This window comes from Carettochelys insculpta, chromosome 4 (genome assembly GCF_033958435.1).
Source record: "Carettochelys insculpta isolate YL-2023 chromosome 4, ASM3395843v1, whole genome shotgun sequence".
NCBI classification, from domain to species: domain Eukaryota; kingdom Metazoa; phylum Chordata; order Testudines; family Carettochelyidae; genus Carettochelys; species Carettochelys insculpta.
This window is the reverse complement of record NC_134140.1, coordinates 33396770-33417209: the sequence shown is the minus strand read 5'-3', so window position 1 is coordinate 33417209 and position 20440 is coordinate 33396770. Positions and strand designations below refer to the sequence as shown.

General features: G+C 42.1%; 2 protein-coding genes across 4 annotated transcripts in view; one reads left to right on the top strand and one right to left on the bottom strand.

Moving 5' to 3' along the window:
- Nucleotides 1–20440, bottom strand: part of LOC142012420 (cytosolic beta-glucosidase-like) — a 91525-nt gene that overhangs the window by 71053 nt on the left and 32 nt on the right. The window lies entirely within an intron of this gene.
- Nucleotides 19572–20440, top strand: part of ADGRA3 (adhesion G protein-coupled receptor A3) — a 110169-nt gene continuing 109300 nt past the window's right edge. For both annotated transcript variants that reach the window (XM_074992552.1, XM_074992553.1), the window contains exon 1: nucleotides 19572–20053. In XM_074992552.1, the coding sequence (XP_074848653.1) occupies nucleotides 19839–20053 (215 nt within the window). In that variant the 5' untranslated portion in view covers nucleotides 19572–19838. The remainder of the gene's footprint in view (nucleotides 20054–20440) is intronic.

The following is a 20440-nucleotide window of genomic DNA, read 5'->3' as shown; positions in this document are numbered from 1 at the left end:
CTTGTACTCCCTGCATCTGTCTGTAGTCATCTATTATTCTTGCTACATAATTAAGCTCTTTGGGGCAGGGAAAATAATCGTGTTCTGTGATTTTATAGCCTCTAGCATAATGGTGTTCCCAGTCCATGACTGGGACACCTGAGTGCTACAATAATACCAAAAAATAACAGTACTTTCTGTTCACCTGTTAATGAAAATATAACAACCCATCCAAACTAATCTTATTCCGCTAAATACTTTGTCCCTACTTAGTCACAGCAAAAAGCCACAAACCTTAATTCAAACAAAACTATTTTTATATGGAAGCAGATTTAAATAAGCAAAAATCAAAGTCATTTGTAAAAACACATTTTAGATGATCAGATGCTCACCAAAGCTCATTTTAGGTGGTTTTATAATATTTAACAAATCAAATATCTAAATAAAGAAATGCAGCATACCAGGAAAAACTGACAGCAATTTTGGCTCTAAGCCATTGCTAGAGTTTTTGCATTCTACTGCATTTCTTTCTTTAGGTGTTTCTTATGTTAAATGCTGTAAAAATACTCCAGTGCTAAATTGAGTTTTGTATGGTGTTTGATCATCTGAAATGCTTTTGACTTCCTCTGAACTAACAGCTGAACAATTCATAACCATTCTCAATGTCTGATTTATTTTACCTGTGTATTCATTTTACAATGGTTCCATCTAATCCACATTTATTTAGTTTCCTTCTGAAAATGTCATGTGGAACCAATATTAGCGTCTTACTAATGTCAAGTTACTCTATGTCTACTACTTTTTACTTTACACACTAAGCTCATTATTGCATCAAAGAAACCAATTACTTTGGTTTCACTTGATTTGTGTTTTTTACGAACATGTTAACAATTTATTTATTGCTGTATTTTCTTCTATGTGTTTACACAGTGATTGCAGCTGCTTTGCTAATTGTTCTAGTAATTTATCAGGTATTGAAGTTAAATTTAGTGGCCTATAATTTTTTTTTCTCCACCTCCCCAATTTTTCCTCTACTGCTAAATGGGCACATAATTCCAATTTCTCATTGGCTATCAGAGGCAAAGGAGTTGAGTTAAGTTTATAATACACAGCAGTAAATGTTAGAAAAAGTATTCTGTTAGCAAAGTGGGACTTTGATCCAGAATTAATTTGAAAGGGGAAAGATGATGGTAGGGAAGCTGAGGAAGGAAGGGAAAGAAATGCAATAAAAACATTATAGATCATACTGTGGCTTAGAGGGAAAGAGCAGCAATCCAAATTACAAATGCTACAGTGAGAAATGGAGTAGCAGCAATCAGAGATCTTTTAGCTAGTGCAGTAGCTAATGTCAGATGAGCAACAGAAAAAAAGTTGACTTAGATTTTGCCTAAATTAGGAAAATAGTGCTTAATGGGTGTTAGCTTGCATATTTTGGCTAACAGGTTTTAAAACATTAATGAGAGTTAAGGTGACCATATGTCCAGTTTTTGGCGGGATGGCCCCGTATTTGGGACGCCAAAAACGTGTCCCTACGTATTTTAGAAAAGGGACTAATTGTCCTGTATTTTCTGCCAGCAGCTGCAGCTGCCCCATCCCTGCCACTGAGGCTCAGGGAAGAGGCAGGGGAAACGCCGTGGTTGCCCTGCCCCTGCAGCTTCCTTGGTGCTTGAGGAAGCAGGGGGAAAGTGCCACGGCTGCCCAGTCCCTCCTCCTTCCTCAAGGCTCTCGGGAGCGCTGCGGGCTGCTGTGACCAGGGACTCGGGGAGGATGGGCAGCTGCCACCTCCTTCCCAGTTCCCAGGGGTTTGGAGGAGCTGGGAGGAGCCGCCTCTCCCCCCATATTTCCCTGTCCCGTTTAACACCTTCTGTAAGTGGGAGGTTGGCTCTAGGGTTTAAGTGATTAAAATGTACTAGCTAACGTTGAATACTACCAATTTTCCTAGTCTAGAGAGTGCTGTCCCTCCTTTATGGCAGCGAGACTTGGACCCTGTATGCCCGCCAGGAAAAGAGGCTGAACATCTTGCACTTGCGCTGCCTCAGGCGCATCCTTGGAATATCATGGAAGGACAGAGTGACCAACACCGCCGTCCTCGAGCAAGCTGGAATCCCAACTATGCACACCCTCCTCAGGCAGCATCGGCTCCGCTGGCTTGGCCACTTCCACAGGATGAATGATGGAAGGATTCCAAAAGACATCCTGTATGGTGAGCTAGCCTCTGGCAAAAGACCTCCCGGACACCCCCAATTGCGCTACAAAGATGTCTGCAAGAGAGACCTCAGAGAGGTAGACATCGAGCTGGACAACTGGGAAGAACTAGCAGATGACCGCAGCAGATGGAGGCAGGGGTTACACAAGGGCCTTCAGAAGGGCGAGATGAGGATCAGACAGCTAGCAGATGAGAAGCGAGCGCACAGAAAGCACACTAAGGACTTGCCAGACACCCACCACATCTGCAAGAGATGCAGCAAGGACTGTCACTCTCGTGTGGGTCTTCATATTCACAGTAGATGCTGTAAATGAAGTCCTCAATTGAAACTTTAAAGGGCGCGATCCATAGTCTATGCAGACTGAAGGATGCCTACTACTACTACTAGAGAGTGCTGTAGGGCTGATCCTGCAAGATACAGAGTGCCCTCAAATCCTGTCAGAAGTGGATCCAACAAGTCCTTCAGAAGAAACCACTCCAACATTGTACTAGGTCCTCTCCATTCCGGTAACTGGGATAGTGTTCTAAAGGAAATTGGGGCTTTACATGAAACATGAAGTTATGAAGTGTAGAAAACTGATAAGGGAAATTAAACCCACCAGGGAAAAAGCCATGACTAGCAAGGCCGAAGACTATAAGAAGGAAGCTTTTAAAGTACGTTAGCAGCAAAACAAATCTTAGCAACATCACGGGCCCATTAATAGACAGTAAAATTACTAATGATACAGAAAAGGCAGAAGTGTTCAATAAATATTTCTGTTCTATTCCAGAAGCAGGATAATGTACTTGTATCACATGGGCATGTGGTGTATTTTCCAAACCATTAATAAGTAAGAAGAATATTAGATATCATTTACTAGAGGTTGAATCTCTCTAATCTAGAACTCTCTTCTCCAACATAATCCAGCATGATTTTAGTTAGCTGGACTACCACTTATCACGTGTGTGGCCAAGTTTCTCCAGATCCCATAAAGTTTGTTTACAGCCATCAGTTGTGGCTGTCAGTGTTTTGTGCTGTTATTTAAATGTAATCTATTCTTTAATGTCTTCTAAGAGCCCAGCCAGTAGTGGAAGTGTTGGCAATGTGCTAGACAATATCAACCTTCCGGAGTCTGTCAAATTCTCTTATTTGGCACTGGTCAGCTTCCGAGTGTGCTGGATGATAGAGTTCAACCTGCAGGGATAAACATTTTCAAATCAGGAAGTCCAAGTATCTTAAAAGATACATGTTGGTGTTAATTTTTAAATAAATCTTAGACTAATGAGGAAATTGCAGAAGACTGGAAGATTGCTAATTTTATGCCAATATTTAAAAAGCGAAATAGGATGACCCAAGTAACTATAGGCTGGGTGAATTGCCATTAGAAAAGCTGCTGTAGAATTCAACAAACTGAGAATTAAAGGACAGGAATACAATTAATACCAATCAATGTAGACTTATGAAGGATACATCTTGTCAAGTAAACATACTTTTATTCTTTGAGATTGCAATGTTCGTTGATAAAGGAAACTGTGAAAAGGAATAGACATTTTACAAGCGATTTAACTTTGAACTCATGACATTCTGATTAAAATATTACCAGTATACTGTATAAATAGAGTACAAGATAAATGGATAAAGAACCAGGTAACTACAGATCTCAAGAAGTAGAAATCAATGTGGAATCATCACTAAATGAGGTGTTTCTTGTAGGATTTTACAGGGATTTGGCAGTTGGTCCTTGCCCAATACAATTTAACATTTTCATCAATGATCTAGAAAGACATATATTATTGCTGTGGATAAAATTTGCATGTGACACAAAATTGATCAAATGGTAATAAATGATGAGGACAAAGTTACACAAAGTGCTCAGGAACACTTGTGTAGCAATCTGCATGGAATTTAGAGAGAAACATAACAGGAGGGAAGAATTCTGCTGAGACACCAAGAGAGCAATCTATGTGCACACAGTTTAATGCTGGCTATAACTACGACAGTGCTATAAATTGCTTCTTTAATAAAGAACAAAGCAAATGTTCACACATTTTTACCCAGCACATGCTATACTGGGTTCATTCAAACAAAACAAATACTACAAATAAATGCAGAGTTATATGTTTAGGAACAAACAATGCCAGCCATACTTACAAAAGGGTGAACTATGTCCTGAAAAGCATTGATCCTGGAAAGGATTTAGGGGTCATACTGGGGCAAGCAAGTCAATCCTCGGTATATCACCAGGACAAAAAGGACTAATATGATCAGTTGCTGTATAAACATGGGAATAGCAAGATGGAGGAGGGAAGCAATTTTACCTGTGTAAGGCCATGGCTACATTATTCCTCCCTTTCCAAAGGGGCATGTAAATCACAGCAGTTCAACATGCTAATGAGGGGCTGACATGAATGTTCAGCAATCCATTTGCATAATGGCAGCCACCCGGCCCATCGAAAGTGCTGATTTCAAACTAAAAATAGCTGTGTAGCTGGGGTTTGTTTGAAAGGATGCCCTGATTTAAAAAAAAAAAATAGGAAGGGTGCTTTCAACATCAGGCCACCCTTATGCAAATGAGGCACTGAATATACATATCAGCACCTCATTTGCAGTACACCTTCCCTCTGTACCTTGAGACCATTGCTCCTTGTTCTGCCAGCAGTCACTACTGAGAACAGCCTCTCTCCATCCTTCCAGACCCTCCTCCCACCTTTCAGGAAGTTGAAGCCTGCAATCAAATCACCCCTCACTCTTCTCTTCTGCAAACTAAATAAGCCCAGATCTCTCAGCCTCTCCTCAGAGGTCATGTAGGGATAATTGAACAATGAGGATGAATAACTATTAGAACAAACTACCAACAAATGTGCTGGATTCTCCATCTCTTGATGTCTTCAGATCAAATCTGGGCATTTTTCTGGAAGACATCCATGCTTTAGTCAGACAAGTTACTGGACTCAGGAAAAAGGTAATTAGATGAGGTCAGACTAGATATAACAGTCCCCGCAGGTCTTAAATCTTGCTTCTTGCCTCAGAAGAAACAACTTACTTCCCATATCAAGTTATCACTGACACTGATGTGTATTCTTTAGTAAATGTGACTGAGTCAAAATTATTGTAATCACCATTGTCCAAGAATTTCAAATGCTGCATATTAGGCAGAGAACTGCAAGGGATACAACACATCTGTGTCATAGTGATGCTAATTCGTTTAGCCAAACTAAAATTAATATATTCACTACATTTCCAATTTTTGATCTTTTGCTGCAAATTAGCCATTTTGTAAATTCAGAATGTGCATAGCCCAGAGGTAGATCTTCACTCACTAGTCCTGATGAACTGCTGAATGCCAGCTCCTGAATCAACAGGGATTACCTTTTTTTAAACAAATGTGTGAAGTCTTTATTACCACCAGGTAATGCTAATTATGCTAGAAGACAATAGGAGAGAATCTTAATGTCTCTATTAGCAGTGAAGCTTGGGAGAATGTGATTTCACAGGTATTCAGAGTGCCTGCTAACTATATTCTAAATGAAACATGAAACAAATTTACACAGAGTCTTTAACACTAATTTTAATGAAAAAATGTGACACAGAAAGATCAGATCTGCAGGGAAGATAGGTAACCTTTTAAATTAATGTTCCCAAAACCACAATTAATTTAGATTTAATAGGACAGTTAAAGTTTGATATTTGAATACTGATTATTAAACATTCACCAAGAACTAAAAACTATGGAATAGATTTGTAACTGTGAAATTGATATGGACCTATTGTAGAGTTTTTAACATTCTCCAAATATCCCTTAATGTGTAGTTTTTATTTATTTTATATGTAATATCTATTTTATGAAGTCTACATTAAATGCCTGGGACTTTTAATTGAAATGGGTTTCTCGCTAACAAAAAAATCTACACTTATTTTCTACTACAGGGTCCTAGAATCTTACTTTCTTGGAAAAAAAGGAGTAGTGAATTATTTGGGAGACCCATATCACAAAAAGAGTTCATTGGCTACTGCACAGCACATATACAGCAGTTCCGATCAAAAATTACTTTATATCAGTTTGAATAAGCTTCCGTAATGCAGAAGACATTAGGTTGACGATTCTGATTTAAAATATGATACTTTAGTTTGTTTCTCTTTGGCACTCTCTACACTACAGCGATCCTTCAAAAGAAGTTCTTCTGGAGGAGCTCTTCTTAAGAAAACTTCTTTTGAAAGACTGCATCCACACACAAAAAGCAGATTGAAAGATCAATCCACTCTTTCGATAGAGATCATCCACGCAGCCCCTGCTCTTTCGAAAGAAAGGGCCGGGAATCAAAAAATCTGGCACCATGTAGACTGCTCTTTCGAAAGCAAGGGCCCGTGGAGTGTCTACCCATACCCTTTTTTCTCTTTTTTTCCCAAAAGAATCTTTTGGAAAAATGAACTCTTCCTCATCTGGGAGAGGAAGAGGGCCACCAGAAAAAGGGCCACATTCTTTCAATTTCAGATCAAAAGAGCGCATTTTGTTTGTAGACACTCCGTGGGATTTTTCGAAAAATGCCCAGCTTTTCTGAAAAAAACGAATTGCTACTGTAGACACAGCCTTGGGGAGACAAACCTGTAATGTCAGTTTTACTGCTGCCTATTACGAATGTTGCATAAGCTCTTTTTTCCCAGAAGAAAATTTCTATGGGTTATGATGGCAACATGTCTTTGACCAAAGATGGAAGGTTAACAATGTTGCCAACTGTCATGATGTTGTCATAAATCTCATAACTATGGTTTACTTTAAAGCCCCAGAGAAAAGCTTAGTATAATTTTTGCATCTGTTAATGCAGTTTAGCAGTTGTTATATAGAAACAAAGCCAGTACCATGTACCAGCCAATTCTCTGTATACTACTAATGGTGAACAGATGACAGTGGTGGGAACTGACCATGGTTTGGCAACCACTGTCCTATAAGATGCCAGAAATGACAGACATACACTGCAAAATTCACAATTTTTGCCATCCTCTTCAGATTCCATCCATTTAGGAGATACCCATGCTAACCTCAGGGCTTAACTTTGGCTGGCCAAGTTGTTGGCAGAAAATGGATTTTCACTACTTTATGACCGAATTCGTCCTTCAACTCCTCTTTATGGTAAGTAAAATAAACATATTTCTAATAAACATTTACTTGATAATTAAACAGTGTGCATTTGTATTATGGTACTTAACTCTGTTTTTCTTTCCCTTTAGTCTCTCTCTCTCTCTCTCTGTTGTTTTCTTTCTCCAAGCATTTTGTAGAATCATAGAACACCAGAACTGGAAGAGACCTCGAGAAGTCATTGAGTCTAGTCCCCTCCCTCATGGCAGGACCAAGCACCATCTATACCTTCCCTGACAGATTTCTATCTAACCTGATCTTAGATATCTCCAGTGATGGAGATTCCACAACCTCCCTAGGCAATTTATCCCAGTGTTATATCACCCTGACAGTTAGGAAGTTTTTCCTAATGTCCAACCTAAACCTCCCTTGCCACAGTTTAAGCCCATTGCTCCTTGTCCTATCCTCAGAGGCCAAGGAAAACAATTTTTCTCCCTCCTCCTTGTAACCCTCTTTTAGGTACTTGAAAACCACTATCATGTCCCTTCTAAATCTTCTCTTTTCTAAACTAACCAAGCCCAGTTCTTTCAGTCTTCCCTCATAGCTCACGTTCTCTAGACCTTTAAACCATTCTTGCTGCTCTTCTCTGGCCTTTCTTCAATTTCTCCACGTCTTTATTGAAATGCAGTGCCCAAAACTGGACACAGTACTCCAATTGAGGCCTAATCAGTGCGAAGTAAAGCGAAAGAATGCCTTCCCGTGCCTTGCTCTCAGCACTCCTATTAATGCATCCCAGTATCATGTTTGGTTTTTTTGGAACAGCATCACACTTGTGACTCATATTTAGCTTGTGGTCCACTATGACCGCTAAATCCCTTTTTCACAGTCCTCCTTCCTAGGCAGTCACTTCCCATTTTGTTTTCTTCACCTCACCCTGTTGGCAATTACTGTGCTACCTTTCTCTGCCTAGTGTCAGAGCGTAAGGTTCTTCTCAGCCTTCTCCTTCCATCTGCTCTTGCAGATGTGCTCCCAAACCATAGCTGTTGTCTGCTTAAGCTCTGGGTGTAAGTTGCCTCTTGTCACTGCTAGCCAAATATTCCATTTCACATTCTTTAACTAGTATCTGACACATATAAACCAAAATTCTGTTCATTCAGACTTTCCTTTTTGAGCCAGAGATGGTGATAAATAATGATAATGAAATCTCTAGTTTTGTGGGTCTTTATTCAGTAGTGAAATTTTGACTATTCTAGAGATAATGTTCTGTAAAATCTAAGGTGACAGGATTAGGCGATGAGAAAGGTTCTTCAAAGAAGATCATTGGGAAAATTTATCTTCTGAGTCATTTGACTTCTTAAGCATCAGACACCTTTTCTTTCAAGTGCCCTTTTCACATCATAATGCAAATTCCCATCCAGCAAAATCTAATCACCACTATCTATGAATACCATTTCCTTCCTTCCAAACTTCCTTTCTTCTCAAGTATAAGCATTGATGTGTTAGTAATAGTCAGCCTTGATTTTCTTCAATTAATTTTTTTTCTTTCTGCAATTGTACATATTGTGGCTATTGCTTGTATTATTAACCAAATATAATTTTGGGTACAAGGAATATATAATGCTTCTACTTCCATCAACTCTTTATTACTTTATAAACCATATGTGATAAGTGCACAGACAATGTACTGCTTTTACTGACGAATAGAACAATTGTTTTCAGAAGACCTTAAAATGAAAGTTATAATATGTAAAATACCTTATTGGAATGTATATTACATAATATTTTAGCTGAGTGAACGTATATGTAAGATTCTGTAAAGGGCACCTCCCTCTCTTTTCATGCTGGATGTATTGTTCTGTATCTTGTAGAGATAACAGTTTATGCAAATCTAGTAAAATTTCAAATTACAGTATTTTTGAATGTCCAGCTTTTAAAATAAATTTACTTTAAAGCAAACGCAGAGATAGGGTAGAGTATTCTTATTCTTATCATTTTTAAGGATTGTTGTACACTAATTATGACTTTTACAATAAATAATTAGATATTCTCAGTGTAGTTAACGTTTATAAATATAATTCAATCATTTTCTTCACACGCAGTTTTCCAGTATCCTCCTCCATATGTTTGCACATGCCTCAGCTGGCCAACTCTCAAATATGGAGTGCAATGAGTAACAAAGCTGCAAAATGAGCAACACGAATTCATCCAAAAACACTTTTAGATCTCTTCCTTTCGTGTAAATAACACATTTTACAACCTCATGATTCTTTATTTTGAGGTCAATACTTTTAAATAATTAAAGTGGGAGAATTTCAAAATAGTTAAAAATAGCTAACTTTGGGAGTAAAAAAGAGAGAGGTATTCCTAAATGAAGGATATAAGACGTGTGCAGCCCTGCCATTTTTGGGGTGAATGATCCTGGCATTCATAGAGATCTTTAAGGTCCATGTGAGCCACTTCTGTTGCAGACCTTTGTCCCAGCAACTGTTACATTCTGGTACTGAAGCATCTGAGATACTCAATCCACAATTCCAAAAAATGAAAATACATAATTAAAGTAAAGTAAATTCTGGGTCCCATTCACAACAGTTAAGATAATTCTGTCAGATTAATGGTTAATTTGGGCAGCAACTGCAGTGTCCTGAACTGTTTTGAAGAAGTTCCAGGAAGGGATCCAAAAGCAGGAGGACATCTTTGACAAATTTGGAGCCATTAGTCTGAAATAACCTGATTTTGTTTACATGTAGGTCATATTCCAAAGCCTCCGGTAGCCTGATGCCCCTGGCCCACCAGTCCCATAAACTTCAGTGCTTGAGAATGTCCCCAGATCATCCCCTTTCAGGTGCCTCTCTCATGCTGCTCCTCACGTGCCGGTGCACCTCACCCTTAAGTGATGGGTCCATCTCAGCAGGTCTCCCATGGCCCTGGAGTTTTGGCAGCCAGCAGATGAGGACACTCTTTACTGAAAGGAACTTTTAAAAGTGTCATAAACCACGAGCACATACAAACTAAAGCAAATTGCAGTGCCACACCTAAAATTTCAACTTAGAATCCTCACTGGATGGACTCTTTGCATGCCTATGACTCTGTGGTTCACATGGCCTTTTTCACTGTGTCCACCAGAATGAGCCTCGGGCTCTCTGGAAAACACAAATATCTTCACAACTAGCAGCTCCTCCACAAGAACTGCTGTAAAGATGTTCAGTTTTTATTTTATACAATTTCAAATACCAATTCTTGTTTCAATGACGCGTTACTGATAACAACCAAAACCTGAGCATTCTAAGTATGTGACTGACATCATTACTTTCCTTTTAAAGATTTCCAAAATGTATTCCTTAAGAATCTTCAAAATGTTTTACAAAACTGAATTGCTGACTGTTGAGAATCTGCTTTGCAGGACAAGGCTATATCTATGCACGATAGCATCAGTTCTGCCAGACTGTTCTGAAGAACACTTGCTTTGTCAACATGTATTTTGACACAGATATGGGTTGATAAAGAATCACAAAATAGCTGAAACGTTTGTCTATTTAATGTGGATTTACAATAGTCCTAAAAGCTACTTCATATACAAGAAGTCATGCATATGTCATCCTGGACAATGATCCCACACTTTCACAGGCCTTGGGAGGCAGACCTATCATTGCTCACAGACAACCTGCCAACCTAAAACAAATCCTAACAAGCAACTATACACCGCACCACAGTCACTCCATCTCAGGGACCCATCCATGCAACAAACCTCGTTGCCAGCTCTGCCCACGTATACACACCAGCAACATCATTACAGGACCTAACCGGATCAGCCACACCATCGTGGGTTCATTCAGCTGCACATCTACCAATGTAATTTATGCCATCATGTGCCAGCAATGCCCCTCTGCCATATACATCGGACAAACTGGACAGTCTCTACGTAAAAGAATAAATGCACACAAATCAGACACCAGACGTAGCAATATACAAAAACCCATAGGAGAGCACTTCAATCTCCCAGGACACACAGTAGCAGATTTAAAAGTAGCTATCCTGCAGCAAAGAAATTTCAAGACCAGACTCCAAAGAGAAATTGCTGAGCTACAATTCATCTGAAAATTCAATACCCTCAGCTCAGGCTTAAACAAAGACTGTGAATGGCTGGCTAAATACAAAAACAGCTTCCCCTCCCTCGGAGTTCACACCTCCAGATCTACTGATGACAATACAACTCAGCCTTCCTGACTGAGCTAACCTCGTTATCCCCAGCCTTGCTCTGGCCTATTTATACCTGGCCTTGCAGATTTCCAGGACCAGCATCTGAAGAAGTGAGTTAACTCACGAAAGCTCATGCTCTAAACTTTTCTGTTAGTCTATAAGGTGCCACAGGACCCTTCGTTGCTGCTACAAGAAGTCATGTGGCACCTTATAGACTACCAGACATTTTGGAGCATAAGCTTTCGTGGGCAAAGACCCACTTCATCAGATGCATGAGATCTCATTCATGCATCTGATGAAGCGGGTCTTTGCCCACGAAAGCTTATGCTCCAAAATGTCTGTTAGTCTATAAGGTGCCACAAGACTTCTTGCTGTTCTCGAAGCTACAGACTAACATGGCTACCTCTCTGATACTACTTCATATAGTCATTCAGTTGGCATTTCAGGAGTTCTCTAACCCTGTGACATAGATGTAGGATCAGGGAGAATGACTCTACATCTAAGGTTTGCAGCTGTGTTGATCCTAGGCTATTACAGAGATAAGTGGCTGAAGTACTTTTTATTGGACCAAATTCTACTGAACCTGAAAAACAGCTCTCTGTAGCTTAAAAAACTTGTCTCTTTCATCAAGAGAAATTGATCCACTAATAAAAGATATTACTTCTCCCAACCTTGTCTCTCTATAAACAACTGCAGGATTTGCGATGGCCACTACTTAAAAGACCCTGCATTTTGTGGAGGGGGAGGGAGCAGTTTCAGAGTTTGAGGCTGTTCCTTTAGTTGGACCATCCATAGAGTTGGGGACAGAGTTCTATAACCTATACCTATAAAGCTCCAGGGTTTTGGATATGATATCAAAGTGATTTTTTTTTTCTTCTCTACTGCTATTCAGACATAGTGGTTGCTATTAAAAGGTTAGCATGTGCCACAAGTTGCCAGTTATTTCTCTGAACTAATAATAAATAGCTATGGTGCTGCAGACATTGCTGTGTTTTAATGGCAACTGTTGAAGTAAGCAAAAACATAGTGGGTGATGTGCTCTTAAAAGAGGTGGTGGAATGCTGTAGATGGAAGATTCATGAGTTAAAAGAAGAAAATAAGGGCAATGACAGCCCAGAGACTCCCTTGAGGAGAGAAGCCAAGAACAATTATTAAGAAGAAGGCGATAGAAGCTCAGGAAAAAAGCAGGGATGTGAGACCCCGAGCTGATGAAAGAAAAGGAGAGCAGTCAGCATAGAAAAGAATCAGTGAGAATGCAGAATGGACAGAAATCACCAAAGAAGATAAGTGAGCACTTGTTTATCTCTCCTGATGGTAAGGACATATGAAGGATATGAAGTGCTAGCAGACTTCTCTTTTGTTTAAACAATGAACTTATTTCTTTCAAAGAGGGTCTGCCCCATTCTTGCTATCTTGGAAACAAGATTTTTATAGTTAGTATAGTTGAAAGGTACAGAAATAGTTGAGAAAATAGATATTTAAAATAAGGCCGTATCTACACTAGCCCAAATCTTCAAAATGGGCATGCAAATGGCCATTTTGAAGATTACTAATGAGGTGCTGAAATGCATATTCAGCACCTCATTGGCATGCTGCTGGCTGTGGCTCTCAAAATTGCTGCTTTTTGCTGCCACACAGCTTATCCAGATGGGGCTCCTTTTCGAAAGGACCCAGGAACTTCGAAATCCCCTTATTCCTATCAGCAGATTAGACATAAAAAGTTAGACATATGCTTACATGCTTATCAGCAGATAGGAATAAGGGGATTTCAAAACTCCTGGGGTCATTTCAAAAAGTAGCCCCATCTGGACAAGCCACGAGGCAGCCAAAAGCGGCAATTTCAAAGAGCCGTGGCTGATGGAATGCTAATGAGGCACTGAATATGCTTTTCAACGCCTCATTAGCAATCTTCGTAATGACCATTTGCATGCCCATTTCGAAGATTTGGGCTAGTGCAGATGTAGCCTAAATGAATAAAGAAGAAACTAAATACAATGGTTAGGGACCTACAGACCATACAAGTCATAGATGACTCCTTCACTTAGATACCTGAGTGACAAGGATAATGGTGATTTGTTAACAGCAATAAAGGATGAGTGGAATGGAGATTATATGGTAGGAAAAATGAGTTGAGTTTGGGCCATATTAAGTTTACTGTCAGAGGCATACATACACACACTACAGTTCAGGAAAGCATGTAAGGTTATGTCTAACTTTAAGTAAGTACTGAAGTGACTACCATGGGACTTAAACATGTGCTTATGTGCTTTCCTATATTATGAATGAAAAGGTAAACTTGTCAGGGACAGAAGTTAAAACCATTTGCATGAATAAGAGCATTCAAGAAAGAGTATAAAATACAATAAACCGTCAATTTAATGGAGAACGAGTTTACAGACTTCAGAAATAACTGATGTCTGCCAGGTTCCCCCTCCACCACCCCAAAATTGCCAGCAACTCACCAGAGCTGACACTGGGGCCACTAGGGCCAGGGGGGCTGTGCTGGGGGAGGGCAGGGGGCTGTGGTGGGGCACATGGGAGCTCTCCACCCTCAACCCTATGTACGTGGAGCATGTTGGCACCCAGCTGCCACTGCCTACAGTGGTGCTTGGAGCCAGGGGGGTGAAGGAGCTGAAGCACTGGCTGCACCGAGAGCCACAGGAAGTGGAAGGAGTGAGGACAGCATACAGCTCCTCTTGCAGTAATTGAGAGAGGCAAATGGAGGTGTAAGCAAAAGAATGGGGCAGGAGGGGGAAAGGGAAGGGAGGCAGAGGATAGGAGTGATGGGCTGGGAAGGTCAGTGTATCATCATACAGTATAACCATTTTGGATTTAATGGAGTTTTGGTATTAACAGACACTCCCTTTCCCCCATTAATCTGTTAAATTGAGGCTTATTGTAATAAGAATAGGAGGCATAACAAAATATCTGCAGTGTGGTAGCCGCATTAGTTTGTATCTTCACAAAACAAAAAAAGTCATGTAGCTCTTTAAAGACTAACAAAATAATTTATTAGGTGATGGAAAACAAACACACAAATAAACAAAAAAAAACCCCAAAAACGAGAGTTTTGTTTCCAATCTCTCTGTTATACATTCATCATGCCAGTTCATCTTCAGCATTATTTCCAGATCTGAAGAAGCGGGTCTTCCCCTCGAAAGCTCATCACCTAATAAATATTCTGTCAGTCTTTAAAGCACTACCTAACAAAATATCTGATAAGTTGCACATTTAACAGTCAGACACTAGACTGTTAACTGAGACGGACTGTAACACTATACTTACACATATGTGTGCATTATCAAAACAAATAGCAGTCAAGTAGCACTTTAAAGACTAGCAAAATAGTTTATTAGGTGAGCTTTCTTGGGACAGACCCATTTCTTCAGACCATAGCCAGACCAGAGCAGCTGCTTTTTGTTTTGATAGTGTATAGACTAGCACGGCTTCCTCTCTGTTACTATTCATATGTGTGCATTGTGTACACAACATCATAAATGAGTAAGAATTATGATCTTATTTGTCCCTCCTTGGCCCAATCCCAGCTTTTACTACTACTTTCATACACTGGGTTAGATCTAAAATTTAAAATTAATCAGCAAACGTTGTTTCCATATTAATTCAAATTATGCTTTTATTAAAAAATGTTTTTATTTTTAACTTTATATCCACCTTATAGAATACAAATGAGAGCCTGATCCTGGCAGCTCTCATTTCTGTCAGCATTTACAGCTCTGCATTGTTGTGTGCAACAGGATATTTTGCCTTACCCAATATTCTTATGTAAGAATAGCAGCTGCTCCAAATGACATCTTGGTTAGGGACTGTATCCCTGTATTTGTTATGTAAACACCTGCCAGGCTTGTGGGGTAGGAGTCTGTATAAGCAAATGTTGCCAACTCTCATCATTTTTGAAAATGTCCTGGGAATTGATGTTTTTCTTAAAACCCCTGCTGCCGAAGGGAAGTAATTAGATAAAAGTCTCAATTGTAATTTAGAATAATGAACGTACATTTCTAATTTTCATGGTTGCACAAAAAAAGCTTGAAAACATAACCTGAGTATACCCAAAAGGCAAGAAGCCAGAAAACATAACAAGAAAACAAAAAGCAGTCAACTAGCACTTTAAAGACTAGCAAACTAGTTTATTGGGTAAGCTTTCGTGAGACAGACCCACTTCTTCAGACCACAGCCAGACCAGAACAGACTCAATATTTAAGGCACAGAGAACCAAAAACAGTAAGCAAGGAGGACAAATCAGAAAAAGATAATCAAGGTGAGCAAATCAGAGAGTGGAGGGGTGGGGGGGAAGGTCAAGAATTAGATTGAGCCAAGTATGCAGACAAGCCCCTATAGTGACTCAGAAAGTTCCCATCACAATTTAAACCACGTGTTAATGTGCTGAATTTGAATATAAAAGCCAGCTCAGATGTTTCTCTTTGCAAAACGGAGTGATAATTCCTTTTCTGTAACACACATACCTTTAGGTCATTGACAGAATGCCCCATTCCATTAAAATGTTGACTAACTGGTTTGTGGATCTGGAGTGTTTTGATGTCTGTTTTGTGCCCATTGACCCTTTGTCTAAGGGAGTTAGAAGTCTGTCCAATATACAAAGCACCTGGGCATTGTTGGCACATGATGGCATATATGATGTTAGTAGAGGAGCATGAGGAAGTGCCTGTGATTCTGTGAGTAACCTGGTTAGGTCCAGTGATGGTATTTCCAGAGAAGATATGTGGACAAAGCTGGCAGCGGGCTTGGTTGCAGGGAATGGTTCCAGGACTGGTATTCCTGGGGTATAGACTGTGGCTGTTAGTGAGGATCCTCATGAGGTCGGGAGGTTGTCTGTAGGAGAGAACAGGCATGTCACCCAGGTGGGTAATTCAGGTTTATGAATATTTGGTAAAGTTCTTGTAGTTTTTGGTCTCTGTCAGTTGGATCAGAGCAGATCAGGAGAAGCAAAAAAACAAATCGACAGGGCCAGACGAATACCCAGAGACCAGCTACTCCAAGATCGACCCAAAAAAGCCAAGAACAGAACACCACTGGTCATCACCTACAGCCCCCAACTCAGACCACTGCAACAAATTATTAAAGACCTACAACCTATCCTTAATCAGGATGCTACACTCCAGAAGGCCCTGGGTGACATGCCTGTTCTCTCCTACAGACAACCTCCCAACCTCATGAGGATCCTCACTAACAGCCACAGTCTATACCCCAGGAATACCAGTCCTGGAACCTTTCCCTGCAACCAAGCCCGCTACCAGCTTTGTCCACATATCTTCTCTGGAAATACCATCACTGGACCTAACCAGGTTACTCACACAATCACAGGCACTTTCTCGTGCTCCTCTACTAACATCATATATGCCATCATGTGCCAACAATGCCCAGGTGCTTTGTATATTGGACAGACTTCTAACTCCCTTAGACAAAGGGTCAATGGGCACAAAACAGACATCAAAACACTCCAGATCCACAAACCAGTTAGTCAACATTTTAATGGAATGGGGCATTCTGTCAACGACCTAAAGGTATGTGTGTTACAGAAAAGGAATTATCACTCCGTTTTGCAAAGAGAAACATCTGAGCTGGCTTTTATATTCAAATTCAGCACATTAACACGTGGTTTAAATCGTGATGGGAACTTTCTGAGTCGCTATAGGAGCTTGTCTGCATACTTGGCTCAATCTAATTCTTGACCTTCCCACCACCCCTCCACTCTCTGATTTGCCCACCTTGATTATCTTTTTCTGATTTGTCCTCCTTGCTTACTGTTTTTGGTTCTCTGTGCCTTAAATATTGAGCCTGTTCTGGTCTGGCTATGGTCTGAAGAAGTGGGTCTGTCCCACGAAAGCTCACCTAATAAACCATTTTGCTAGTCTTTAAAGTGCTACTTGACTGCTTTTTGTTTTGATAGTGCATAGACTAGCACAGCTTCCTCTTTGTTACCATTAAAATGTTGACTAACTGGTTTGTGGATCTGGAGTGTTTTGATGTCGTCAAACAAAGAAAACAAGATACACTTTTAAAAAGCCCAATCACTTTTTTGGATACTATTTTTTTAAACACCTGGGATTGGCAATATTGAGTCTCTGTGCCTCAATTCCTCTATCAAACAAGGACCTTGAGCATAAATACATAGAGGCTTCAGGTAATCAGTTACTATAGTAATGGAGACTTAGATAATACCCTCTGTTGCCATTCAAACACGAAGCACAGTGTTGTTTGATGCTCCTTCAACAGCAAAAGATACACGATCAGAACCAGCATGGGAGTAAGCAATGGAGCGGAGAGTGGTTTAAAAAAAAAAAAAAAAAAAAAAAAAAGGAAGCATCTCAAAAACAGATTTGCTACATCTACACTACAGGGATCCTTTGAAAGAAGTTCTGCCAGAAGATCTTTTCTGAAAAAGACTTCTTTCGAAAAAGCGCATGCACACACAGAAAAGCAGATCAAAAAAACTGATCTGCTCTTTTGATTAAGAGCATCCACACAGTCCCCTCTCTTTGGAAAGAATGGGCACCATGAGGACTGCTCTTTCGAAAAAAAAGGCTCCCAGAGCATCTACACACATTTTTTTTTTCCAAAAACAATATTTTGGAAAAGGGCACTCTTCCTCATACAGAGAGGAAGACGGCTGCTGTAAAAACTACTGCATTTTCCCCATTTAATATAGGAAGCACACATTTTGTGCGTAGATGCTCTGCAGGATTTTCCAACCCCCCACCAGGCCTTCTAAAAAAAAATCACTAGTGTAGGTATAGCCATTCTGATTATACCACCTGCAGTAACTTAATAAGTGCCCTAGTAACTTCACTGAGGGAATCTGCTTAAAATTTGATTTGACAATATAGCCCAGTGACAAATCAAACTGGGTAGAAGAAGAGTCTGGAGCACAGAGAAACCAACAGAATGAGTTAAATAGCCCTAATGTACACTGCCAATACATGTAGGTATAACTATCTTGAATTAGGGTATGAACACCCTAAACAAGGTCAACACCATAAGCATACATTGGTAAATCACATGTCAACACCCCCCCCCCCCGCCCCTTAACTCTGGTGTAAACTGTGCTATGTTAACAGGTAGGCTTTTTCAGTGAACAAAAGCTATAGTCTCTTAGAGGTGGAGTGACTACTTTTCCCATCAGCTTACTCTTGTCTTCACTGAAGCACTGCACTGGTGAAACTGCACTGTTGCACCAATTTAAATGTAGACCTGCCTTGAGTGACATAGCTATACCCACTGAACTCTGGATGTACACCGCCTAGGTCGACAAGAATTTTCCCACGACATAGTTCCTGCCTTTCAGGGAGAGGCAGCACCTACGCCAACAGAGGTAGCACCTTCACTAAGTAGTACCAACCATGGCATCGCAGCACTACTTCAAGTACAGGCTATCCCTCAGTGAGTGAGGGCTGGGAATGAAATCAAATCCCTGCAATCCCCGTGAAAAGATTAAGTGCTCGCCCACTGCCGTGAGCAGGTGGTGAAGGGTTTTAGTCTTTAATGGGATTTGAGTACTCTAGAGACACCATCTAAAGCAGCAAGGAGCTGACAGGTGCAGGCAGAACAGTTTCTATAGTGGCGTTACAGAGCCACTGACCCTGTATTTGACAGAAACCGTTTCTAACGCGTGGGGGGGGCAGTAGCACCCCGTGTCCAGCACCCATGGGTGATGCCAGAACAGAAGCGCCCGGTGAAGAAGTCAAGTCTTTGAGCAAGACCGCAGAACAGGGCGCCCAGGAGCCGGGATCGCCCCTCCCCTCTGCCCCGACCTGAGCGCCGAGCAACCCCCGCCTCCCCCGCTCTGGGGCTCCGAGGGGCTGCGCTGGTCACCGAGGGCAGGGTAGCGACGCACTCGGGAAAGCCTGAAGGGCCTCCCGCCAGGCCCAAGCGCTCCGCAACGCAGAGGCACTGGGCGGAACAATTCTAACGCGTCCAGCGTGCCCGCAGCCCCTCCCGCCATCGCCACGGGCCCCGCAGCCACCGCTCCCCAGCGGCAAGCGCGCCTGCGCAGCAGCTGCTCGCCACCGGCGCCTGCGCCTTGGCTGCCAGGCAGCCCGCCGAGGCTGAGCGCTGCTCGGCCATTGGGCTGCAACGGCGGCGGCGGCCGAGGGCGGCGCTGTCACTCGCGGCTTTGGGCCCGCAGCTGGCGATGCCCGAAACCCCCTCGGCGGCCCGCAAAGCGAAGCGGGGGATGCGGCGGCAGCGGCTCCAGCCCGCCGCCTTCCGGCACCTCACGGCGGCGGCACAAACACCGCCCCCGGCCCCGCCTTCGGGGCGCTCACGGCCGCGTTAGGCCGCGGGGAAGAGCAACTCCGGTCCGGAGACTCCTCCTCCCCACCCCGCGGCGCCCCCGGAGCCCCCAGACGGGCGCTGCGCTCCCCGCTATGCCGCGCCGCTGCCCCCAGTCCCGGCTGCTGCTCGCGCTGCTCTTCCTCGCCCTGCTCGGCAGCGGTGGCGCCTCGCTGCCCCCGGGATGCAAACACGACGGGCGCCCCCGGAGCTCCGGCAAGTCCCCGGCCGAGGGGAAAGTGGTCTGCAGCAACCTAGACCTCGCTCGCGTCCTGCCGCCCGAGGCGCTGCCCAATAGGACGGTCACCCTGTAAGTACGGGCGGACTGGCCGCCTCCGGCGGGGCGCCCCGGGCCAGTGGGCTGCCCTGCCAAGTACCGCGGTAAGCGCCTGCCTGGGGAAGGCCAGTCTGCACAGCCATTGCCCCAGCTGTATGTAGCGGTGGCTGGGGCCGGGGAACACGCCCACCTGGAGGGAGGTGTAGGGGGCAAGTTTGGTTTTATTTGTTAACCCTGCAATCTTTAGCTCTCTGTTATTTAATATTTATGCGCGTGTTTGGGTTCCTGACGCTGGCTGCTTTTCAGCAAAGGAGAAACGTGTAAGGTCGGTTGTGGAGTTCACAAGAGTAGAGCATCTCTCCTGGGATATGTCCTCATCTCAGAAATAAATCAAAAGGAAAACAGAGGAGGCTAATGTTA